This window comes from Mycteria americana, chromosome 2 (genome assembly GCF_035582795.1).
Source record: "Mycteria americana isolate JAX WOST 10 ecotype Jacksonville Zoo and Gardens chromosome 2, USCA_MyAme_1.0, whole genome shotgun sequence".
NCBI lineage: Eukaryota > Metazoa > Chordata > Aves > Ciconiiformes > Ciconiidae > Mycteria > Mycteria americana.
The window spans coordinates 173,258,913-173,285,974 of record NC_134366.1 but is presented as its reverse complement, the minus strand read 5'-3'; the positions used below and the strand labels follow the sequence as shown (position 1 = coordinate 173,285,974).

Here is a 27,062-nt window from a genome sequence, read left to right as displayed (position 1 = left end):
TGGACTAGACCTAGTAAACATCCCTTCTGCTCTATGATGCTAGGTGTGAAAGGGTTCAAGGGTATTCCAGGATCCTTATGATCTTGTTCATGCCCACAAGACAAGGAGTTTCCTACCGGTGAAGGAATGTGTTTGGATTCATGCATCATGGAAGGGTTTGGGACAGGTCTACAATGCTCTTCAATGCAAAATGAAAGCCAGACTTACGCTAACGTTAGTTTTATCACTTCCACCAGAAGAAATACTCCATCGTTTTATAACCTAAACATACATAAAAGAGAAAAATTTCTTTTGTTGTTACTTTAATCCCTGGTACCCGCAGTTTGCCTTCTCAAGGCAAGCTGAAGATGGGGCACGATTTCCAGTGCGGTCTCCAGCAGCAAATGGCAGCAAAAGGGGTGAAAAAAGCTATTTATTTTTCTTTGTACTGCTTTGGATGTCTTTAAACCAATACCCACTACTGACTTGCCAATAGTGATCTTCGCAAGCTCACCCTCTCGGGTTACATCCAAGGAAAAATCACAACTTGAAAAAGATTCAGTCAATATGCAAAGGCCACCTTCGCAGCTTCTTTCCAGCAGTTCAAAGCTCTTTAATGCTGACACTGGCAACTTTAATTCTAGATAGATGCATCTCTGAAATGCTCAAAACATCTCAATCTATAAAACCCTCCTGCAAACATATCACAGATTAGCTTTTACATGGTATTTAGGCATTTCTGATTTTACAGCTGTGTCATACCTAAATAATAGAAAAAAAGCAGAGAGACGAAATTCAGTGAAATGCATTGGGATTCTGGGCCAACACAGGCTTCTTTGATCTGAACCTGCCTGCTAGATTCACTATCCCTCTCATTCTGTAACACTGGACAGCCCATAATGACACCTTGCCACGCACAATAAGAGTAGGATTTGCTGGGACCACATATCCAGAGCTCAGGACAGCAATGCCGTGAGATCTGATAGCAGACCAAAGGCTCTGCAGTGCTCTGCTTCCACAAAGAACCAAACTAAACCTCTTGTTCAATCACCCTCTGAACTCTGGTCTTGCCTTTAAGGGAGTCCCATCAAAATAAGCCCCGCTAGTGCCTCCTTGGCCATGCTGCAGGTGACTGTGCATCCTCAATCTGACTTTACTTGCAAATGACTAAGAATATTATAAATAGCTCACTTTGCCCTTCTCCTGAGTGCAGGCACAACCCAAATTCCATTTCTTACTGCCAACCTGACCTTGCTGCTTGTTTTTCCCTTCTGCTGGAGTAGATACACTTCTTTGCAACCTTTCAGCTCTTGCCCAGCAGGCCTTATGGGCTGAGACATAGGGGAGGTGCCATCAGCCTGCCCTCCCTTATTTGTGTTATCCACATCACCTGCTACACAGGTTCCTGATATCTGTTTCTAGTACCAAACCTCTGCCCCACTGAAAGGCTGCAAGGTCTTTCCTTCAGCCTGCCTCCCTCAAAGTCTCTTCTTGCCCTGGAAGTTTGGTCCTGTTGAGGAAAACCATGTATATGGTGATCAGCTGCCAAAAATAACTCTCATGCTACATTCAATTAGCATGCAGTCCCCAAGAAGTGCTGCCACCATCACAGCTTAAATCCCACTGCTGTGGCTTTCCTAAATAACTATGCCCAGCACTGCTACCTTGGCTTCCAACTCAGCCCCTGCAAGGGGGATAGAAGATTCTTGCTGTCCCCTCCTTCTGCCCTCTCCCTTTTCCACCTAGATTTCCTCAAGGCTGTTCTGGTTTCCAGTTCCTAGCTATGAGTGGATGGATGGACACTCAGAGATGACCTGAACAGGGATGCAAGAAACAGACACAGACACAGGGAACTGAGACAAACAAGACAACACAGACTCCATTCACCACGAACAGACATGAGGACAGACATTCTCCTTCCAGGCTGCTGACCACTCTGTAGACAAACCAGTGGTACCTCTGTGACTCTCCGTGTCCTATGTGGTGCACATGTGCTTGTTGCAACATGCATGGACAGAAAATCAAGGTAAGGCATTCAGTGAAGGTTCCTAAACTTTCCTGCTTCTTCCCATGCTCCTGCTGGCACTAGAGAGCTCCAGGAGATGATGGTTCTGCAAGTGTCTGACTAACCTTGCTGTCCGTTGTTGGAGACTCCTTCTCCTTCTCTGCGTGCTGGAGTTTTCTGTTAAGGTCTTGGAACATGTCTTGGTGACGTTTTCTTGTGTGCATGATTTTCTGAAGCAAACATAAGGACCACAGGTCAGTAAACCCTATTCAGCTGTACAGAAACAACATGTCTTCCCACCAAAGTTACACACATTATTAAAACCTGCCTCTGTCTCCCTGCAGGTGCAATCTGGTGCGCCTAAACTACCTTCAAAGTTCACTAAGGACCCAGTGTAGCACTGCCTTTATTTTCAGGATGAGATGGTGGGAGAAAGTGGAAAAGACTAATTTTTGACCTTATGGTTATCCTAAACCTGCAACTGCCAACTGTTTGTACTGCAGAATTTGCGCTTGACTGGCAATGTTCTAGCAGCTTGACCTAGGAAGCTTTGCTGACCTCCTTTAACTGATACCTGACCCCATGCCCACTCTGTTCTCAGTGTGCCTCCTTTGCAAATGTGTTCAGAGCTTATCCAAACATGTAGGATTTGGGTACAAGAAGTTCCATCAGAAACTATTCCACAATTTCCTTTTCTTTGTATTTTGGCCCTTCTGCATTTCATGTCTACCTTCTCCTGCCCAGAAGGAGAGGCAGGACCAGTATCTACAAGGACTTCCCTTTGCATGTAAGAGCATGTTGAATATGGCTTTCTTGTGCTCTGCCAAGTGCTATATAATCAGAGACGGTGGCTCAAATGGTTTGGGACCAACTTGAAGTATCAGCTTAGATGTACGCATCATGCCTCAATTTCAGACCAAGCTCACAACCTGGAGCTCTGAAGTGATTCTAGCATTAAGGCAACTCCTCGTGGGCCCTTAATGTGACTACTTTGTTTTGGCATAAGCTAGCAGCTTTGAAGGGAAAGGATAGCTCTGCCGGGAAGGATGCCATGATCGGACTCAGGATAGCTGCACTAGCTCTCAGTAGCTCCACGGACCCTCTGTGGAGGATTGGCTCTTTCAAAGTTTTCCACTCTGTGCCTCAGGTGTGGGGACAGACATTTCCCTACGTACAGTATAGACTTTTTCCACCCAGACTGATTCGAAGAGGTTCATTAATAGGTGTGAAAGACCAGGACTGATGATGGGTTGTGACAGTGGGGACATACTAGCTTCCTTTCTGTTAAGCAACAGATCTTGTGCACAAAAGGCAAGGCATTTTAGGCCACCAACCAAATGTACGCGTACTTCCCAAACAGAAACATGGTGCAGTCACCTGTATTGCTCCATCAGCTCTCCATAAGCATTTTGCTCACAGAGGAGAAGTTACAGGCCTTGGACAAGCCGACATAGGATCTTGATTTACAAATGTTTACACAGAAGCTGCTCCATAAATTAAGCATGAACCAATATAAATCACCCATTTGTTTAGCGGCACAGGGTAAGCCTTACTAGGCAGCCAGCACAACTCTTTCAACCCACCGTTTTTAAACACTTGAAGAAGCTCTTTGGCAAAGGCAGCACTCCTGCAAAGGTGCCAGAAAGAAAATAAAGCAGTATTTCTCTTTCTTATCCTACCTGTCAGAAAACACATTCGTAAAGAGAGGTACTCACCTCAAAATCTAGCTCTGCATACCGGGATTTCCGCCTCTGGGTATTCAAAAGAAAAAGAGATGGGTGAAGGTTAGTAAGGGATCAGTGCTGGAGAGTGGGCACAAACTGAACCATACGGTAGATAAAACAGGGAGAGTCCTTCTCCCTTTCCTTTTTCCTACACCTTTAAAGTGTTTCTCTGGCTCTTCATGACGGAAAGCGCCAGCCATTTAGAGGGATTCCTATCAAAAAACACTGAGCGCCAGGGAGGGCTGAGCATGGGCTGAGCATGGGACTTTGGCCAATTCAAGCTTCTGTCCTAGTTATGAGCTTGCAGGTGGTTCGCAGAATGGAAAGCAGAGAGGCTCAGCCAACTCATCTACTGGAGCTTTTGAGCATCAGTCAGCCAAGACTGATGTTTGGACAGCAATGGCCGAGACCTGCTCTCTGACAACAGGCCAGAGAAGGTCCAGATGCTGAGAAGTGCAAAAACTAGGACAGACATCAGCGTAAGACCTATGGTCTAGGCAGAACTGCTAATATACGTAATGAGTTATCACAAGTCAGAAGGAGAGGGCTGCACTTATGCAAAACCTCTGACATCCCTTGATGCTAACAGAATTGTGGGGCATGCTTTAGGGACGTTTTACACCTGCAATCACTAGGGATCTCTCATCTGTATCATGACGGAAGACATCAAAATGGGAAACAGAGGTGGAGAATAGAAGGAGAAAAGGTAGTGCAAGCCATGTGCCTGGCACTAAACCGAACAATCTTTGACAAGCTAACATATTTATTGGACTTTGCATTGCCTGTAGGGCTAAAGACAGTCTATCCAGCAACGGAATATGTCTGTGGAAGTCATGAGGGATTTTAAACATTAGATTACAAAATGTATCACATGCCAGTGATCCCTCACAGTAATATCATACTGGCACTGCATGGTGGGTTGCATTTGGCCTATGGTGCTTCTCTTGAAACACCTGGTGTGGCCAGCATTGAGGGCAGGGCGTCATTCTGGTCTGAGAACAAGACAGTAATTCACACACTGACCTCCAAGGAGCTCATGGAGAGGGTGGAGACAGTCTCACTCTTGGACACCACACCCGAGTTCCCTGAGTCACCTGTGTCACACAGGCTGTTGGGAATCTGTGACTCGTTGGAGATATTTTGTGGAGCCAGCTGCTGCTGTTGTTGTACCATGGGGGAACCTTGCACCTCACTGCATGTCATGGTTACAGGCTCCCGTGGAGGACTCTTGACAACAAAGCCTGGGTCAGTAGCCATACTGAGGTGGATGAGCCGTGTCTGGGGCATCTGGTCAATATTGATGCTGTACTTGCTCTCATCTTTGGGCGGTTTGGCCCGTAAGGTAGACGTGTTGGTAGGCAGAATGACGTAGCTGGTGTCCAGTGTTTGCTCTTGTGCCCGGGAGAGTTCCGAGTCCAACTTCTTGAAGATGTCCCCATCACAGATGTAGATGGACTTAGGTGGTTGGTTCTTGTCCTTCTTCAGAGTAAGAGTGTGATTGCTGAACTCATTCAGGTTGATGGCCCCCAGGTAGTGTGGTGAGCCCTGAAGATGCATCTTGGAGACATTGGCTGGAAGACTGTTAAAGTTTGATGACCCCTTCTGGTGATTGAGTTTCAATTTCTCTTCATCCGGTAGTGATGGACGCTTCAGTGTTCCTGTGATGGTTGAGGTTCTGCAGGTGGTGATGTCTTTATTCAGCACTAGGGAGACAGACAAGTATCCTTAGCACCTCACCTAAGTTTTTGTTAACATATCAATACACCTACCACAGTCACACCACGTTAGGATGCTCCCTTGGACCTCTCAGAAAGAGGCTATGGTAGCAGAACAGTGTTTTACACTTTCTTTTTTTTTGTATGCAGGATGCTGAAGGCACAGCTAAAGCTAGGGAGGAAAAAAAAACTTTCTCATTTTGAAAGAATTATTTGTGCTGCAAATTTCCCAACACTGTCATGGCCAAAACTCCAAACTAGGCCATCACATATTATCACATCAATAACTGTATCTTGAAAAGCAAATACATGCCTATATATTTAGTACATGTAGTATATGTATATGTATATAAACTACATATTACTAGCCTATAAAAGAGTAGAATTTTTTAAAAGGTTGCTTTCATATAAAAATTATTTTGATTCAGAAAATAGCTGAAATGCAGCATTATCAATGATTTCAAATGTAAATTCTTTTTTTTTTGTTTTAAACTCGCCGAACTGCTTCAGGTTGATCCTTTCCCAGGACCAGTTTCAGTGTCAATAATTTGGTATTTTAAAATGCACCGCATTTTGTTATAAATTTCTAACTGCTCTCCAAAAAGCTTACATTCCACTAATCATGCCAAGCCTTTGTGGGAGCTAATTATTTAGTGTTTCTCATTTTCCCTTGAGGAAAGAAAGGAGTGCCATGAATATTCCTTAATAGGAGAGGAAAACCTAAAACTGAGGATGAGGTGAACATGCCAATTAGGAGGTATATAAAGGACACACAGACACTCATTCCCACGCAACACTGCCCACAAGAAGACATCTGCTCCTTTTCTAGGCATAAGAATCTATTACTCAGTTGATTTCAGGCTGCAACAAAGACCTTAGGGAGATAATGACATCAGCCTTGATGTCTCCAGGAGATGGAAATCACAGACTGTGGGGCAGGGGCAAAGTGGCACGGGACTGAAGGCTACTCACCCAGTATTTCAGCACAGGAAAGGAGAAATAAATGCATGTTCCCCTTTCACCCATCTCAGAAGGGAAAAAAAAAAAGGTCCTTTTACCTATTTTTTTCTGAATGGACCAGAGACAAGAAACTTTGGGGTAACCTGATACTATTCAGCTGCTTCACCTGGGACAGAGGCAGGACATGGCATAGGCATCCCATGAGACCGAAGACACACTAATTTTTCTACGAATTCATACTGTGAGGGATGGGTGCTGGAAGAGCAAAGCTCCCCTCAAAGACCAGGGAGCAGGCAAGGCAGAATGACAAGGATACCACGTAGAATAAAAGAACCTTTAAAAAGCTTTTAAAGCTAAACACACTGGGTGTAACTATGGCAGCCATGGTCATCCTGACATTGCTGGAGGACACGCTAGGTAAATCAGAGCACTACAGTGTATTCATAGCGTACACTGCGGGAAGATGTTACTGAAGTCAAACCCTTCATTTGGGAGCGTCAGTAAGGTTTATTGATTCAGGCTCTTCTCCATGCTCACGTCAGCTGCAGAAAGTAGGTTTGGAGAGGTTTGCACTTGGCAATCTACAAGCATGGAGCAGAGTGAGCTTTCAACACTGAACCATGAACCCAATCCTACCAGTGAATCTAAGTGAGGAGGTTATAAGCAGTATCAGGCATATCTCCAATCCATCATAACACGAGAGCTGGTGCCTCCAGGAGAAATGATGGCCAGAAACCAATGGACAGATTTCTGGTTTTTATTATTCAATAAGCAGAATGCATAGGATGATGCACCATATAGAAAGGTCTCTGAAATGGGGACTATTACCAAGTACTTAGCTTGGCGCAGACTAACAGCACTTTATCAGAGGAGGAATATCTTTTCAGGCAGACATCAACAAATAAATTGTATAGTTGTATGCTGGCAAAGGAAGGGAAGCCTAGGCTGTTAGCAAGCTGCTGATCCAGGGTCTTCTGCCCTGAAGTCATGTGAAACCAACCAGCCCCTTCCTTTCCTCTGGGAAGCTCGATTTGGGAGCAAGAAGCTCGGTAGCAGATCCAGAAAGGCTCCTTTATTGCAGGAGTCCAGGGTCTGCCTTGGTTTCCAGCACAAGGTGGGCTGCTGGCTGTATAGCTGGTTGTGTGTGCCAACACCCAGCCTGGATGCATGTTCACTGAGCATGTGTTCAGGTCAGACCTGGTCTCACATGCATGTTTTCCGCATGTGATTTTTTGGAACTGAGGTCTTCGGTGTCAAAAAGGAAGGAGGAAGACAAATGAGAAGAGGGAGACTGCTAAAAATTAGAGAGTGTGAGACAGAGAAACAGAAAGAAAAAAATGGACAGACCCTGAAAAGAGATAAATGGACAGAAAGAGACCATGAAATAAGATATCACAGGGATAAGTGAGATAAATATACTGTGACTGTGATAAGCATAGGGAGAGAGAGTGAGGCAGAGAGAAGGACAGGAAAAGATAAATAAGATATATAGATATTAGATAGATAAATGATAGTGACAATGATAGACAATACACAGAAACACAGTGACAGAGATAAATGTTGACAGAAATAGAAATACATAAATAACAGGTACAGCAAGACAGACAACTGAGGACAGAGATAAATAAGCGATTGCAAGACAGTGGGAAAGAGATGAATTATAGATAAATACATTAGAAGCAGATAAATAAATGATAGATTAGATAAAGAAAAAGATAAATGAAAGGGACAGGTAGATGAGCATCGAAAGACAGAGAGAAGGAGAGAAACAGAAAGAAAGAAAAAAGGGAGAGAAAAAAGGAAAGAAGGAAAGGAAGGAAGAAGGAAAGAAAGTGGAAGGAAGGAAGAAAGGAAGGAAGGAAGGAAGGAAAGAAGGAAAGAAAGAAAGAAGGAAGGAAGGAAGAGTAATATAGAGAGAGACAGAAGCTTTCCCATGATGGTAACTGAACACACAGTATGTGCTGTCCTCGGCTATGGGAGATCCCGGTTTGGAAGATGTGAATTATATGCAAGTGCCAAGCAAGCTGGTATTTCTCTTGCTTGGGAGAGAGGAGAAGTCTGGGAGGGTAAATAAAAGCCTAAATATCTACAAAGGGTAAGAAAAAAAAAAAACCCAGCCAAATGGTCAGGCATGCCAGGACCAGGAGAGGATGAAACCTGCAGAGACGAACAGGTAGCAAAGGAGAATCCAGACAGCACAGACACCCCCAGGGGAATGAGAGAAAACGGAGTTATCAGGGAAAGGGACTGTCAACTCATGCAGATCTTCAGGATCATAATGAATGTGTGTGATTGAGCACACAGCAGAAAGGTGCAGGCAAAGGAGGAGAGACTTGACCCACCTCCATATGTACAGGCACCTCACAACTGCACTAGAAGTGTGCATGGAGCCAGGTGGAGTGGGGGGAAGGCTCACCAGATTCCAGACCTTCTCAAAGACACCTCTCCTGAGCACAGAGCTGTCTGAGGTTGGTGTGACCGGTGTGACTCCCTTGGGCAGGGGTTGCTAAAGCAAAGAAGGATCACAGTAGGAAGAGATGGATCCAATCTCTTCTTCCTTGATACTCTTCTCTGCCACTGTGTTACACGGGTCATAGGTAAGAAATAATACCACAGAGGTGAGGTTTAATCTTAGCTAAAAGGCCAAGAGAGCTGTGGGGAAATAGGATAAGCAAAGCACAGTGGGAATTAGGGGAGTTGCTTTGTTTTGGTCAGGGTCGAGAGTAAGGGCAGCCCACGCAAGTACATGCAAGTCACTAAGACACACACAAATAAAACAGAAAGGAAAAAAAAAATGGCCTAGTTCAATCCCCAAACCAGGTCACTTGTTGATTCTCACCTGTGATGTGCTCACCTGATCTACAAGCCATATCCACATCCTTCTCAAAATCGGTCTGAAAGACAGAGAACACAGAGGACGTGGTCAAAAGGAGGTGGTGGGGGAAAGCAAGCCATTTGGAAAATGCAAAAAACACTTTAATTAGTGAGCCAGACACAACCACTGCTGGAAGAGCGGAGGAGAGACGTTTTGCTTGAGCTTTGAAACATGGCAAACAGACCACTTTCTTCCAGCTGTGGCTCTTGAACTTCAGGCAGTGGTAAAGCTGTAACATTGCTTTTCAGCTGGATTCACCTGCTCATCCATACACTAATTCCACTAATTAAAATATTTCCCTGGAACACGTTTATGCACATTCCTAAAAATCAGGGGGCAGATTCCTGGCCTGATCTGCCTTGAATATATATCTCCCCGCACTTGGTCTAAGTGAATTCCTCTCCAGTCATTAAAAAGATCTGGGGATGCCGCTGAGAACGCTCCATACCCACTGGGCTTTCTTGTGATCTATCACCAAGTCACATGAAGTGGAAACAAGTCTCTGCTTCTGAAACTCTTAGCATATAAAATCAATGGTCCCTGCAGGCACAAAAGCTCAATAACTTTTTCAAGCAGTCTGTACAGCCAAATGAAACTCCTTTCTTCTCCCAGTATGAGTTAATCCTTTTTCTAAAGCTTTTAGCAGATAACATTTCAAAGAACTGGATACACTGAGTCACAGTGAGCCAGGAGTTTTCATGGAGTAATGGAAAGACCACAAACTAGCAAAAGGTAGAAGAGTTCACTGATTATCTCTAGAATCATTTCAGAAAGAAGACAGTTAATATACTTGTATTAATGTGATTAAATGCGTTCCAGTTTAATACTAAGAAGAGTGTGAAAAAAAATCCCCATCCCCCTGGGATAAACACTTTAATATTAGCAGGTTGAGATCCAAGAGTTTTTGAAGAGCTGGTTGAGGAATTATCTCAACCTTCGTGATGCTAATTTCTTAGTAAATTATTTGGGATATCAAATAAATCTGAAAATAATACAAGAGAAATAAGACTGAGTTAACGCTTAAATGGGCAAGTGGAATGACACAGAAAAATATAATCTCATTTTCATTACAGGAGTTCCAGAAAAATGTAACTGAACAGCCTGTACTAGTTCTACTGATAAATAAATAAAAAATAGGTCTATATTTAATACCAGTCAACAAGATTTTGTGGAAAACAGTTCTACTCCGCTAAGCTTCTTTTCACTTGTTGGGTAGATTTGGAGATTACTGGAAAAGGTAACAGCAAAAATGCATTCCTGCAAAGCTTTTGATTTCTTTGGTTATTTTACAACTCAGTCACTACAAAATAACATTGTACCCCTCTAAAAATATCAGTGAGGAGTCATCATTCAAGTCTAGATTCCGAAGCTTTTTGTGCCTGAATGTGAAGAAACTGATTGTAAGCTCTCTACTTCTCAACACATCCATCAACAGTGCAGAAGTAAATGTAATCTCATTGCTAAAAAACTTGTAGCTGACAGAACTTTGCAAGGTGGTTCATAATGAATGAAAACAGAGAGTTATACAGAGAGACAAAAATCTGAAACTTCAGAATATAGTGTTTGGGATGTTGACAATACAATAACAAATCCAGTATCCACATTTTTAAAGGATGGTGCGGGTCTAAAGGGCATGTGGAAAAGGGTTATATAAATAATTTGAAGGCAGATGTCTTACAGAGGGAGAATAAAAAAGCTCAGTGTGTTAACTTATTGAAAGGAAGATTGAGACTGGATATGATTATGGTGTCTATTATTGAAGGAGCGAAAGTACTAGGCACGCAAGGGGCTTTCTAATTACACATAAATAGGCATAGCAAGAACCCGTCTGAAGATGAGAAGACTACACATTTAAATTAGAAATGAGGCACCTGTTTTTAACAAACACCTATGAGGTGTGGTAAAATTATGTATCTCTTGATATCTTGACTTAAAGATTGTGCTGTTTGAAATGAGACCTTGTACCCAAGCATAAGCTACTTAGCTTAGCACAGGAGTGATTGGAATAAAACACCATTGGGTTATGATATAGGTCTAATATTACCTAGACATTTTTGGAACTTGTTCAAATCTTGTGATTGTCCTGATGTCCCTACCCCAACCTTAGAAATCAAATGCCTCTTATATCATCTACATTGTAACACTGAAGCAGATGCAAGACGATTCCCCATAGCTTATTCTTCTACAGCCTTATCTAGGTTTTTTGTTTGTAAAGGACTTACACAACAGGACCAAGGTTTACAGTGCTTAAACTATATTCCCAGTGAAGCAATGTAAACAAGTGTGCTTTTGAGAGAAACAAATCCTTTTGAGACAGCATCTTTATAATAATGACCCAACACACTGTGATTAAAACAGTATTAAACTACTGCCTCCTAGCTCCAGCTAGGACAAGGCAGCATGATGGGGATGAAAAGGTCTGGAAGACCTGGGAGGTATATTTTGGCTTTGTATTTTCTGGGAAAGAAAGAATCTCACCAAGGTGTCTGCAAAACCTGGTGTGTAAGTTTGAGCCCCTTAATATTACAATGAAAAGAAACTGGATTTGTGTGAAAGAGCCTATGAAAGAGCTACGTTTGGTCAAGCATAGGTTTAAAGGAAAAAAGAATTATGATTGCAAAATCTATGATGGACAGAGCCTTTTGTTTATCAGTTATGAGTTCAAAATGCCCATAGGTCCTTTAATAATAGACTAGGTGGTAGTTTTCCCTACCATTAGCTGAGCGTGTCCATTCTGAAATGACCCCCCTGAGTCTCCATTGCCCTCTTCCTGACGATCTACTACTCGGCACTTCACAGCATCCTGGACCTGCAGGAACAAATGGATTTGCAAAGTCAGGGTCAGACAGGAATACCAAACCGTATTAAATTCTGCTGAGGAAAAAAAAAAGGTCCTTGGTAGATCAAAAGAACATGGATCCTACTTTAGTAGCATTCAGGTATTAATTTCAAGTGGTTTATATTCACGTACTAACAGAGCAACTCAAAGGTTTTACAGGTGTCCGGGGTCATTGTGTTGGTCACTTGTAGTTGCTTGATTTATATAGTTGCTTGATTTATATAGTCAAGAATAAAAACGTCTTCTATTTTGCAGCTTACAATATGTTTACAATGGATGCTATTGCATAAACCATTATATTGGGGTCTACAATGCCTGATTATGATCCCATATCAGCTGTAATATGTATCTGATGATACGTATTACAAATGATCCAAAACTCACTGAAATCTATGGAAAAAAATGCCAGTAACTGCAATGGGAGTTAAATGCAAATATTCATAATGCAATTAGTTGAAGGAGTATCAGCCAAGTCAGTGGTATAGTTCCATTGATTTCATTGGCCTGACATAAGAAATTAATCTGTTTTACTTAATTTAAAGGAGCTGTAAGATGATAAAATGAATACTGAAAAAAACCCCTTCCTGTCTCTTTTATTAATAGTCTATCCACTCAGTAGGATGAAAGAATAAAAGAAACATAACAGATTCATCCTTTTCTTCCCTGATATAATTTACCATTTTAAATCTCCAGAGGGAGGCTGGAGAGAATTTACTCAATTTCCTTGCTTGATTATTGCTAGCTTTGCTTTCTAGCTCAAATATCTAGGCACTAATGCCAACATACAATCATTCTGTGAATCTCGGTGCAAGTTGCCTCTCTTGAAATCAAACAAACAAATTGTTTTTCTTAATATTCTATTTTCAGAGGTGGGGTGTAAAAATTCTGGAAACATTAATTTTGGTGTTAAACAAGCAAAACCTGACATGTTAGCTAATCTAAGACTCTCCCCCAAGTTCCACTCTTCAGTACACTCAGCAGGACAACCGTTGATTCATCCCTCCTTCCCTCTGACCGATACTGTCATGGTCATTTTTGTGGTCGCTGTCTACACAAAGGCAAAAGTTCATTGGATTAGAGAACCTACCAGGCTGACTGGACATTTTTCAGATGTTTTCTATGGGAAGTATATTGGTTATGTAAAAGAGAATGACTCATTTGTCTCACCTCCCGCCTTAGGATGCAATGGACCATAACAATGACAAAGCCCTCTAACGAGTCAAAGACAGCAAAAAGGATCTGGAAGAGTGCTGACCGCCGATCTGTGATTGCCAGAACTGCAGACATCCAGGTGAGAGCCAGAAGAGGTAGGACCACGCAGGAGCTCCAAAGGGATGCCCTGTCAAGGGAGAGGAAAAGAGAATTCAGCTCCACTTCAGCCTCACCTGCTTCCACGTGGGTTGCTAATTCAGCCTCCTGATCCCATGAGGCTTCAGAAGACTTCTTCAGCAAATGTATACTTGTGCTAGACGTCTTCTGAGCCCCTGCCACAGGGAAGCAGGAAGATGCTTTGCACACTCACGCTACCAAAACAGGTGACACACATTTCTACGGGAGGGTCTACTTTTCAATGGTGCAGTCATGCATAAAACTTGAGGTGGGGAGGAAGGATGCAGATACCTCACTCCCCCTTTCACGCCCTTCCCACTCTCTGTCACTAGTCCACAACAATGGCATTTCCCAAGGAGGGGAGACAAAATACAACCACTGTAAGTTGCCAAAGGGAAGGGGAACAGTTGCAGCAGAGACTGGTTTGTCACGATGGCTGTTGGTACTTGGGTTACAGACACTTGGACTTCCACAGCACATGGAAGACACCAACACTGGGGACATGTGTCACGGTTTCAAGTGACTAAAACGGACAAGCATAGAGCTGATGTGGAGACTGATATTTTGCTGTTGCTCCCTTATTCTACACTACATCAATGAACATCAGGAGAACTGATACCTGACCCAATTTTTCTGTGAACAGAAAATTTTCTGCTTTCTTGTGTGATCTCCCCAGCTGAATGTTTTGAAAAAAATACAGTTGTTTCTATATTTAGCAATTATTGTACATAAGTTTATTCTTGGGTGGACATTCTAAGTTAAAATAACTTAAGATTCAAGCCACTTCTTAATTCACAAGACAGAAAACCGGACAAAACAGTTTTCTGTAATGCAAGTACTGCCCCATGAACCTCCACTTTTATCTACAAATGATGGCTCTAGAAACAGGAAAGCAGCTCTGTTCCCATATTTACTCATTTAGCTCTCTGACCAAAAAGGGTCTGAAGCAATTTTAACAGCTTACTAGGGAGATTTTAAGCTGTCAGTCTTCCTAAGATATTTGGCAGCACTGGTGCACCAAGAGTATCAGGAGAATTTCTCTGTGGGCTTTTATCTAACAAATAAGAGTAGACCTATGTACAGGCTGAATAACAAGTTGAGCTTCAAGATCTTTCTGTGTAGAAAACCTCAACCTATATACTAACAAACAAATACAGGCAACACAATAAATTACAGGACAGATATAATGACACACGTTTTACAGTACTTACATGGGACTTGCTTACCATTTTCTGATAAATGATCAAGTTTTTAATAATGTTTACTTGCTGGTTATCCAGGTACCACTCTCACAGACCTCGGTGAGAGTTTTACCTGAACAAAGCTGGAGCTTGGACACAGGTATGGACATCAGGATGTAACGCCCTGGCTTCAGTTAAGAGTTTTTCAAGGATTGTTACATCAGTTCTGCTGTAATGACCACATACTGAAGTGACAGGTTATTTTTATAGTCATAATGATACTCTGATTGCAAATATTTCTACAACCTGTCCAGACTCAGATGTGTTCCTTAGTGGTTTTATTACGCAATGTAATTTACCTAAGGGAGCAGGTAAATGTAATATACTTTCTTTTTTTTTTTTTTTTTAATTAAAACAAGCATTATGAGACTTCCATGTAAGGTAAGGGCCATGACATAATCTGATACCTTGTAATTTTATACAGGATGACAAACTGAATGTTCTTTAATGTCCAATATGAACTATAATTTCAAAGCATCATTTAAAAAAAAATGCAGCAGCCAGACAGCCCTCAACCAAACAACTCCTAAACATAAGTTTTTATTCCACTTCTCCCTCAGCCCTCTGAAATCTGCCTCATTATACTGAAATCTCTCTTTGCTGTCATTTGCAGTGGTGCATTAATAAAACTGGCTAAGCAATAAGTGCAGCAAAAAAATCAGAGAGGCAGAAAAGCCAAATGGAAAGATAAGGCTTGCTCCACTCTAGATGTGTCTTCCATGCGAGTATCAGCAAACACAACATGCCTGATGCATGGCTTGGTAGATGAAATCATTCCAGTAGCAACTTGCAGTTGTGATTGCTGGAAACCAGCAAAGTCAACAGAGGCTGCTAGAAAAGGTCTGTACCAGACAGCTCTGTTTCCTGGAATTATCTGGTCTCCCAGCACACTCTTAATCCACACATACGTGTACCTTACTACCACCAACATGCAAACGAGAAACCTGGCAACCACATATGAGAATGGATCTGACCTGTAAGTACGGGTCTGAACCAGCCATCTAAATTTGGATGGGTTTTCCACTCTTGAAAAGAACTGCAATATCAGATTGACGATGATTTGGATCTGGATCCAAGATTTAGATGTGGATTTGGGTTTGTAAGGGATGCTGCTGAGGAGGTAAATTATGTTTCTCTTTAGCAAATGGTTACATTTTAACCCACTGGCTTCAAAAAACTTAAAAAAAAAAAAAAAAAGCAGGCATCCTGCTTTAACAAGGCACTGCTTGAGTCTATTTGCTATCCAGAGCACAGATGCCATGATCCATAACTACAATGGGCTCCCTTCAGAGCTCCTGCTGTCTACACTGGACTCAGTGAGTCCTTCTCAGCCCCTTGCTCTGCGTGTCTCCATATGGGCAAACTATTCAACTTTCTTCTGCGTCGAGACATCCTGATGGACTCCACTATTGCTCCCAACATAAGCAACCTTAAATCACCACTTAAATCTCTGCCATTCTAACCAGATGATCAAAACATCATCTGCCCTTCCAACCCAGACGATGAAAACAGTATTACATCACATGTTCAGCTGGAGTAAATCAGGATTTTTCCAACTGAGTTGTGCTCAGTTACACCAGCTAAGAGTATGGCCTTTCTGCTCTCTTTGTGATTCACCTTGCAGATGCCTTCTCAACAATATCCACCCCTTACAAATGTTATGGAAAAGTTGCTTGACACTTAATGCATAATCTTTATTCTCAGGCAGCAGATGTCAACAGGTCATAGGAATGTAACTTACTCTAATTTCACTTTCAGAGCTCTGCTTAGCTTTTGAAATGTTAAATTCAACAAAAGTTCCACTTAAAAAAAAATCATATCAAGACTGAAATTTCAGAAGAAAACTCAGGGGAAGATAAGTGGGTTTCCTGTGACATTGCCCTTAATTCTATTTGCTGTGAGCTGAATTCATAGCAGAACTCATACTTCTGCCACCTGTCTATTTGTCCCTTTTTTAGGAGGTACTGTGCAGCCTTAAAAGGTTGCAGAACAATTTACAGGACCTAAGAAACTTCATGTTGTGGTGCCACGTGATGTGACATGAAATGATGATTTGTTATGTAATGACATTGTGATTACCTAATGACTCTTCATTATGGATCATCTATGATCAATGAATCCAGGATTTTTATTGCTTGAGACAAAGGAATTAGCTGGCAGATCCTCTTATTTGTCCCATACATGACAGCACTGATGATGAGTGACAGCAATATCAAGGGAAGATCATTACACTGCATTGTGGAAGCATGATGCTGGATGACCATGACATGACAATGTTACTCAACAGTACAGTTGTAGTGTCACGTTGTTCCTCCCCACCACACCATGCTACTGCTGCATTGCAGAGGAAAGGCGTTACTTTGGGATATGGCAATGCCACAGCACAGTGCAGCCAAATATAATTACAATGACGTGTGGCAACATGGCCACACAATAACATTGTCCACAGCTTTATCTAGCATGGCAAAGACTTAACCTTATGAAAGCACATAGCAGATGCAGCTCTGGCAACAAGCAGATGATGGCCTTTGGTCAAAATGTCAAAAACTAGTTGTGCTTTTGTTCTTTAGCTAGCTAGCAGCCTTGAGAGTCTTCAGCTTTGCAAAAGAAGCAGGATAAACTGATGGCACTTAGAGGATAGCAATGGAAAGAGCAAAAAAAATGTTTTTGGAAACAAAGATCAACATGAAGAAAGATTAAGAGGCCTGCACCCTGACAAAAGGCAAATGCAGGAGGACACACAGTACATGCCAACAAAGATGTAAAGGGCCTTTATAAAGAGGTAAGTAATCAATTCTTCTCATTACTCAACGCTGACAGGGCAGCCAGTACTATAAGCTAAAGAAGCAGCAGAAGGAAAAATAACTTTATAGTTCAGAAAGCAGCCTCTGGAGAGGAGCTCTGAAAAGGGAGATGGTAGGTGGACTCAACACTTAAGACAATGGATGGCTCCTTACATGCTGCACAGTGGCACGTGCTGCTCCACTACTCTGATGAGCATGCTGTTCCTGCACCACAGCAGTTCTGCTACAGGAAAACCACAGTACAAGGATTTACTTTATTCATTCCCTCCCTCCTCTAACTTGTATTCCTCCTAAAAGCAACGGTGTTGCCCCAATTTTAGGGACAGATCGGAGAAAATCCCTTTAACTCAATGCCCTTATAACCAAGATAGAAAATCTGTAACTAGAAAAGAGGGGGCACTGTGCATGCACAGGCAACACCGAAACACAAGATATTATTTCTGTTTTCTCCAAAAGATGATTCTGCTCTCAGTTTCTGCAATCTGAACCATACAACTAGGGGAACAGGAAATCAAATGCCTCTAAATGAGACAGGCAGGCAATGAAGTAGCTATGAGCAGACTGCTTGATTATTCACCCATAATAAGGGAAGTTGTTCTCCGACAGTCCAAGCAAGGACCTGCAGGGCCCATGTATTATCCCCAGTTAAGGATACAATTTCAAATTCCTTGAACTATGGGAATAACACCCTCACGAGGAACAGTCTCCTTCATAAAACCAGCCATGCATGGAAATATTGATCACATTAGTCCTGGAACTACAATATGGACAGAAAATTTGACATCTAAGACTTCCTGAAATGACTTTGAGCCAAGAAAAAGAGAAAATCCATTAGATGGGAGATTTGACACATGAGCTTCTGATGATGTAAGAGGGATGATGCATGAGAAGGGTCATGAGGACTCCCTGACATTGACTCTTGGGTGGGTTGCCTACAAGAAGAATACACCGTGCCAGGGCCTTAGTCTTGGGCCAGTCTCTTCCCTATGGTCAGAACCTGAGAGTCTGTATTTGCAATGCACTGCCTGGCAGGAATTCCTTCCTTCCTTCCTTCCTTCCTTCCTTCCTTCCTTCCTTCCGTCCATCCATCTATCCAATAGCAGTCCCTGGTATCTGCAGTGGGTGTCCTGGTTCACAGCAAGTACAAAGAAATGGCATGCCCCTGAGATATTTTTTCCCTGTCTCAGGTAAAAATTTTTCACAGGTAGCAAAGACAAATTAATTAGAAGGCAGTATTTCACAGGCTGAGGCTACCCTACAGGCAGCAATAAAAGGAAGGAAATGTGGGAACAGAGGTCTTCCAATGGCAAAATATGCCCAGCATCTTCTCCAGAACAACCTAAAGGGAAGGGTTTTTTTAATCCACACCTGTCAAGTCTAGCTAATCCTTAACAGGTCATAGACATCCAAAGCTTTCTTTTTCATCATTTCCCAAGACAAGAAATTGCACAATTTCCAGTGCATATTTTTCACTTCTGTCATGATTACTATCTGCTCTCCCATCAGTGGTTTACCACGTTTTCCCTCAGTTACACATCTGCTTCTCTGACCCCTTCTCTCTTAGACACAGATATTACCACAAAGAGTTGCTCAGAACTTCTATGATTTCCAAAAGCCAAGAAAAATGGACAAAAGGATTATCCTTTTATGCCATGCTATTCCAGAAATGAGCTCTGCAACATATGCGAGGTAAGCTGGAGAGGACATGAGCAACCCCAGCAGGAACAAGGCAGTAACGTCCTTGATGTGCTCTCTGTCGAACAACTATGGCTAATTCTAGGTCAGAGAGGAGCCAGGAATCCTCATGGCATCTGATTTGCATTACAAGATTTCAAAACTGAATGGCAAAGCTGGTCCAAGATCTGGGATGAAGGCCAGCAGAACGGTGGCAGTGGCATGAAGCACAATCAGGGCTTTGCCTTATTGACAACCTCGTCTACAATAGATTTGGAGGAAGAAAAACAGAAACAGTTCAGCTGCAGAACGAAGTGGATGACAAGGGTAGATTAGGGCTGAGTGAACTAATTCGTGTAGTACTCAGTGGTCCCTTTGCAAGGACAAGAGCATAGGACACTTGAGGACAAACAACAAAACCAGTACTGGAATTTATCATCTAAGGTATTCTATCTGCTGGGAAACAAAAGACATACCCTCTTACAAGAGCCTTCCAATTTCTATCAAACTACTTAAATTAGAAAAGCAGGATAAGTAGGAGATCTGGATTTCATATCCCTTTTTTTTCTGATTTGAAGATAAATCAGAATATGTGATTTATGACAGACCTATGTCAGACAATATGGGAGGACTTCAGATTGTTTTACTTTTTAAATGAATTTACTATGAACCGAAAGCCTCCCCTATTTAATAGTCTAATTTGTTTATAGTAAAGCTGCTGCTGGTTTAGCATTCCTCTGCAGTCACAGGAAACCGAAATGCAGTGACCTGCTAGTTCCAGACTTGTGGTACGCGTGTCTGGACCAATGCCATCTCACCATCTCAGCTGGGCACTGTTGCAAAAGGTATAAGTAAATGACTTCAGCAGTGAAAAATAAATGAGATTTTGTTTAGTTTTTGCATCTCATCGAAACCGCTAGCTCTTAATAGAGGTGATGGCATGTTCTCTTTTTTCTAACGACAATTGGTTATTTTTCCGAAATGTAGATTTTTCCCTAAACTCTTTTGGATTTTATAAAAATGGCTCTGTTTTCAGAAAAAAAGGAGAAAACCTTGTGTTTTGATTTTCTTTTATATTTCTACATTTTGCGATTTGGTACTCAGCCACCTATCTTTGTTTAGATTAATTAAAGGTAGGAGTTTTCAAATTGTACATGTCTAGATCTGAGACTGTTTCTTTCACACATTTTACATATATTACTTTAGTCATCAAATCCAAAATATAGCATCACTTGGAAATGATGCAGATAATAAAATTTCAAAAAGGGAAGGAAGAAAGACAAACCTTCCCTCATCGCTCTCCCTCCTACCTTAACCTTTGGGAAAAAAGCCAACTATATAAATAGCAACAATTTCTCCAGCAGAAAAAAGCTCTGGCATTTTCATAACTTTTTTTTTTTTTACTAACTCTGGCAGCATCTAAGAAGAGATTTAACAGCATTTGACTTTTGTAACTCAGAGCTATGAAACACTTTAATATTTTCAGAACTAATTCCAAGTGCTTTTAGGGGTCCAAAAGAGGCAGTCAACACTTATCAAATCAGAACTGCAGCCCTACAAGGTATTAAACTTAACTCTAGCCTTTTATAAGAGAAAAAATAACCACTTAGAAGTGATTCACCAACTCACTTAAATCATACTCAATGCTCTGCAGCCTCTGGAGTAAAAAATTCAAGCACATGCTTAAGTGCTTGACAAAGCTGGAGTTTGAGGCCCCCATCTACCATCAAAATTAATTAGGGAACCACATCTTTAAGTCTGTAACTCCAGGAACTAAATTAAATAGGGGCATTAAACATATACCCAGCTTCCAACAAACGAACAGTCCCTTTGTCTTCCATGGGCTGCTCACATGCTTAAATCTAGGCATGTCATAAAGTGCTTTTCAGGATCCAACCCATCAACTTTTGCTCCAGGGATGTTGCAGGAGCCCTACACTACTCATGGCCCACAGAATGAAGTCAGGGAGAGTTGGGGATGTGGGGATGTGGGCAGGGACATGGGGAGAGAAAACAAACAAGGGCTGGTGAGTGCAGGGAAATGAAAGAGGGAAATAAAATAAATTTAAAAAAAAAGAAAGTGGAAAGAAAGAAAGAAAAGAAGTTGAAATTAGAGGAACTAACATGGCGTTACTGGTGGCTGTGGCCGAAACTTCAGCAGAAGAAACTACTCCACACTTGGAACATTTGAGCGTCATGCCGTAAAGGGGCACTGCCATCTGACTGCAATTAAAACCAAAAGACTGAAACAAAACAAAACACTTTGCTTATGAACACAAACGTAGAAAGGAAAGGGAAGGAGAAGCCAAAAGAAAGAAAGAACGAAAGAAAGGAAGAAAGAAGAAAGGGAACCAACCAACCATACCCAGTTTGAAAAGAGAAATGAAAGACAGGCAGGAATAAAACTCTCTCATCTGTACCACTCCAGATGCGGGAAATGGGGAAAATGTACAATTCAGAGACGTGTTGGTGCCGCTGGAGAGGGTGGAACTGTGTTGGTGAATGTTTTGCCAGATTCAGGGTGTCTCTCTCTGGCACCCACGGAAGAGAAACCAGTACTGCTCTCCCAGTCTCCACCTCCTTCTTTTGGTTCATTTTTGAGAAATTGCTCTTTTCCCTCCTGGCCTTTTTGCTCCAAAACAAAAAAGGTGGCAGGGTTGTACAGTAGAAGGCAAGAAGTAGGGCTGTGGGGACTGTGCCTGCTTATCTTCTTTCCTAAAGCAACGCAAGGGATAAGCCATATATTTTCTCCATTGGCCCTTGTGTGCTAATCCTCGCCTTGGTGGGGATACCCACATGGCAGCTGACAATACCAGGAGACAGGCCACTCTTTGGTTGCTTAATCTGTGATGAAGTACATGCAAATGGGACTGTTTGTGTCCTGGAAGTTAAGCATGAGCTTGGGTGTTTTGTAAGACCATCAACCTGCCCTGAAGGGAGCCGGACTGGCTGACTACTTTTGAGACATTTCTTCTCTCAGATCTTGTTTTGGAGCTGAAAACATCTTTGGGATGAACCCTGAGACTTATTCACATCAGTTGCTCCCATTTTTTCTGGATGGGATCAACCATAGAACCAGGCCATTGTGGGCTGCTGGTATAAGGGGCTGCAGGGATCTGCTAAAGGGTATGCCCTCATCATTTTTATAAGCTAATGCATGTGAACCCACATAGCTGGCAAGCCAGCTCTTACTCAGGAGCCCAGAAGCCACGTTAGCTTGGCATTGGCCCTGTTTCTTCCCAGAATTTACTAGTTTGTGTGCACTCTCCGATTTGCACAGATAGACATCCACATCAGATCTGGCTTAGAAAACGGGCAGGAGTCTGCAAAACATCCTACAGGCCCACATGCAGTGCCTGGTATCAGAGAAGGCATGCACATCACTGCCAAAGGACAGTAGGTCTGCCATTCTTGGGTGATGGCAGTGCAGCTGGTGAGGGGTGATGTTTGCAGGTACAAAACATCAGGGGTTTTACAGCCCTACCTTGCCTGGGAGAGAGATTGGGAAACTTGACAGATAATTTCTTAACTTTTACGGCTTTCTGTTCAGTCTCACTGCAAAAAGGACATCCCCATGAACACCAACACAGCATTATCAGTGGTCCTAGTGGCCCACTTTCAAGTGGCTATTGATTGGTCTTTTTATTACTTACATTGACATAACCCATTACTCTCTTCCAGAATAATGGCTAAGGTATCCCACAGAAACTTTCAGCCTTCAGACACAGAGAAAATTAGCTCCTGTGTCAATAGATACATATCTTCCAGGAAGGATGGTGTAAATCCAGTGAGGACAATGGCTGAACCAAAGATAAAGTGGGTCTTGAGAGGCATTAAGTGCATGACCCTTAAAAAAAGACAGCTTATCCCCAGATCTATAAGCCACGAAGAACAGATAAGCAGAGAGACAGAGAGAGGCAGAGATAGGCAGCAAAAAGAAAATAGATTGATTTGAGGAATTTGATGGAAAACTATACCAGAAAAAACATGAATGACACTGAATCACAAAGAACTGGCCAAAAGACCACTATAACACACAACTGTAGCTGCTGTTGGGTGTATTTATGCAGAAAGTTGTAAGCAGTAGGCACAGATGTGGATACATTTATATTCTAATTTGTTCTTGTTGGGGGCATGAGGTTGTTAATACATTGAATTTCTGTAGCAGGTTTATATTGGTGCCTCTATATATGAAAGAGTAGCTAATGAAATAATCACAGTGAATAATGCATTCATTTAATTGAGCTTTTTCTGCTTCCTAAATATCCACAAACAGGTCACGGACTCATCTGATGTGTTCACTGGAGCCTGAACTTTGCTACCTTTTATTGAACAGTGCTTTACACCATGCACAGCCCAAAGAGCAGGAGCACTGCTTCCAACATGAAACATTCCCAGATGAAGGGCAATCTGAATCTGTTCCTGTTTTAATGTAGTTATTATCTTTCCAATTACTTTCTTCTCTATGCACTGACAATCCAGCTCCATTACACCCTGCCAGGACAGTCGCGCAGAGAGTATTTCACACAAGGTATTGGGGCAAACTTTCTCAAGTCCTCTCTATAATCAACGGAGAGATAAAAGAAGTAAAGGTCCTCTAAGGGGCAAGTTGGAACAACTGAACAAGGCTCCCGTCTCTCTCCAGTAGTTACAGAGGAAGCCTAGGGAGATTAAACTCAGCAGGCTAAAATTAGCCTTTGTGAATATACCCTATAGTCTCATTCTTCTTCCCTGGCTGCGTGAGCACACAAATGCTTCTGGAATAAACACTGGCTGAATAAATTTAAAATTCATTTTAAAGGCTCCTGCGTCTGACATTAAAACATTCATTTTTAGTAGCACTCCCATCAATAGAGCTCAGAAACTGCCGGTGCAGCTGACTGTGAATGGAGACCGTTCCGCTGGGAGACACTTGCACGGTTTTCTCCTGTGCCTGGACAGGAGTTGGGGCAGTTGCGTGCATTCCTCCAGATCTCCAGGTAATCACACCCAACTCTCTACAGCCTGGTTTTGTGATAAAGTCATTGCCATTAGAAAGTCAATGTCTTCTGACAGATGTGACAACAGTAATCATAGTAATTTCCTCTGCTAAGTACAGGACAAAACCTATCGTGGCTCGGGTATTATTTCGCAGGAACTGTTAGCACTGATCTATTTGTGCCAATCGATCTGTGGTATGTGTGCTGGGCTCCTCTTAGTATTCAACAGGTCTTTTTTTTTTCCCTCTTTTTGTTTTTTTTTCCCTTTGTTTTTGTTTTTGCAACACTGAACCATACTTCTTGCCTCTGCTAAAGGAAACACAATGTTTCTTTATACCATCTCCTCAGATCCAAACATCTCCAAGGCCGTTACTCATTCTGATTATCTTCAGATCTACCTTCCAACACGGTTCCCAAGCCCAGGCCAGAAGCGGCTAGCTAAAGGGAAGGGGCACCAGGCTCTCAAAAGTGCTTCCGCACTCTCAGCGGGTGCACTTCAAAAGGAGAACAAAATCATTGAGCACAGAGAAGGCTTAAAAGTGCTGCACACACACACACGGACACGAAAGAGGGGGGAAAAAGAGAAAAGAAAGAAAAAACAAAGAACATCAGAAAAATTACTTTTTTTTTGCTTTGTAGGTTTTGTTTTCAAAGTAGAACTATGAATGTGATCAATAACCAGCTGCTATGTATTAAATAAAGTCATTCTGTATGCAGTTTAGATTACAGAGGGAGAGACTGAGAGACAGTAACTCACTGCTCTGCTAATCCAATAAACCATTTATTTCAGCGCTGACTTTCAAGTGCAATTATCTTGCTACAGACTCTGCCTGCAGTTCGGGTATTTTCTTGAGTTCTCTCTTTGTAAAGAAGGCATCATCCAGAATAAAGCACTCGCTTGTTAGCAGCTGCTTTAAGCAATGCACCAAGGTCACTTCTTCGCGTACCTGTTCAACCCAGCAGCAACCAATACCTCGGATCACCCAATCGTGCTTAAGTCTCTTCTTGTTATCATGACCATGGCACTGCTCAGGCATCGAGATTCCCCTCTTTGCTGCACCAAGGGACCACGCCACTTGGCCGTGTCAACACTGCTGATAAAACATGAACCTTAACAGGTTCCCGTGTTTCTCCCCTCACTGGATAAGAGCTTGCTTCTACCCTCAGTTTTGCTGCCATCACTCAATTAAAAACCACTTCCACCAGAACTACTCAATAGAGCAGTGACAGGAATATTGAACGTTGTCTGTACTTTCTGCCTCTGCCCTCTGAGACTCAATTTTAGGGCTGAAGGCTTTTGCAGCACCGCAGTGGATAAAGCACCTTATCCTCTCTGTGAAGCCTAGGAGTGCAGCACACAAGTCCACAGGTACCCATACTCCCTCAAGTCTCATAGACGGGGTATATCCTGTATCTTCTCCACCAGCCTCCTAAGGTTTTAGGCTCTGCCAGTAGCCATGGTGTAGAGGCACAAGAACACCTCTTGCTCTCCTTGTCTCTTCGTCTTCCTTCAAGAATATGATCGTTATCCACAGTGATAAATCAAATGCCATAAATGGACAAGTGAGAGCACACAACCCTATCTTTCCTAGCAGCAGGTAAGGAGATAGTTTCTCTGACTGCAACAGCAAGCCAAGTAAGGCAGTGGAAAATAAAGTACTAATATCAGCAGCCAGGCTGACCTGTGCATTTGATTTGACTCAGAGTGTCAGCTGCAATTTCTGTCCTTTGCTTGGAGCATGGCATAGCTCAGGGATAAAGTCTGAGCGGGTTACAGACTCGTTTCGAGAAATGAAGATGAAGGGGGGACTCATCCTGCTGGAGCCAATGACAAAATAGCCATTGTCAACAGAGTTTGAAAGTAACCCAATAGAGAGCCCTGCATGGTAGCTGCTGCCCCAGCCAACCCTAGTGAGACCAGGGTGATAAGAACTGTGGAGTCAGCTCTTCAATTTATGCTACAAAGAAAACCAGGTAACACAAGCCCCAGGCTTCAGGGATGGAGGTTGGGGTGGTGGCTGTGGAGAAGATAAAGAACCTCAGGTGGTATCAGAAATTTTTCTTGCAGAAGAGGTATCTTTGCTTACCAGTCCTCCTCTTTACACATCCATCCATCTACTAATCTGTTCACTGCCAGATCTCCAAAGACCTTTTCCATAAAAGTATCACAGACCTTTGCTGTCCCTCAGCCCCCTGCCAGCCATTAGACATGCCGTCTTTGTTACACAGCCCATGCCATGAGCCACGCTCAGCAATGATGAGTCCCTCTCTGATCCAGCTGCTCTCTCTAAGAATTAGTGAGAAGAGTCATTTTGCTCTCCCGAATCTTTGGGAGGATACATCAGCCTGGGCTGGAGCCATTTTAACAAAGAGATGAACTTCTAACCTTCCTCCGTAGTAACACAGTGCTGCTTCTTGGATCATTTGTCTCTGCTGCACTGAATGACAAGGCAGAGTGATTAAACCAACTGGGGTTTTTTTTTCTTTCATTTTGTTTAAATCTGCTTTTGCTTTTTGTTTGCATCTCCAACCTCTCATTGCATTCCTTGCCTGGTTATTGATCACAACCTTGGGTGGTTTTGTTTTTTTCATTCTTTACTTAGATGTATTGATAAGGCATACCCTGCCCGTTCCTTCAGTTTCTTATCTGTTATTCCATCTTTGGATACAAGTTTGTTAAAAACCAGAATGCCAATAACCATGTTCACCTGTCGAAAGAGAAACAACACACAATTTTGTTCTCAACTGGGTCAGTTCAAACGTGGTAGCACAGAAGGAAAAAACCCAACATTTGTCAAGCTAAGTCCTTCCCATTTCTCCTGAAGCCAGGTAGCATGGTCACATTTCTGCAGGCCACCACCCCTTCTGTCCCCTCTCCACCCTTTCCTACCTCCCCTGGCCATGCATCAGTAAGTTCAGGAGAGAAGAATGCAGCTGGC

At 42.5% G+C, this 27,062-nt stretch overlaps 1 protein-coding gene across 4 annotated transcripts in view; it reads right to left on the bottom strand.

Annotated features, from left to right (window-relative positions):
* The window catches only part of LOC142406443 (adhesion G protein-coupled receptor B1-like), a 130,758-nt gene that overhangs the window by 11,503 nt on the left and 92,193 nt on the right, over positions 1-27,062 (bottom strand). Inside the window, exons 15-22 of one of the 4 annotated variants that reach the window (XM_075495363.1) lie at positions 26,746-26,831; positions 21,269-21,367; positions 13,265-13,436; positions 11,972-12,067; positions 9,223-9,277; positions 4,732-5,411; positions 3,700-3,735; positions 2,110-2,214 (exon numbers count right to left, since the gene is read on the bottom strand). In XM_075495363.1, coding sequence (XP_075351478.1) covers positions 2,110-2,214; positions 3,700-3,735; positions 4,732-5,411; positions 9,223-9,277; positions 11,972-12,067; positions 13,265-13,436; positions 21,269-21,367; positions 26,746-26,831 — 1,329 coding nt within the window. The remainder of the gene's footprint in view (positions 1-2,109; positions 2,215-3,699; positions 3,736-4,731; positions 5,412-9,222; positions 9,278-11,971; positions 12,068-13,264; positions 13,437-21,268; positions 21,368-26,745; positions 26,832-27,062) is intronic. The other 3 variants (XM_075495364.1, XM_075495365.1, XM_075495366.1) reach the window with 3 other exon arrangements.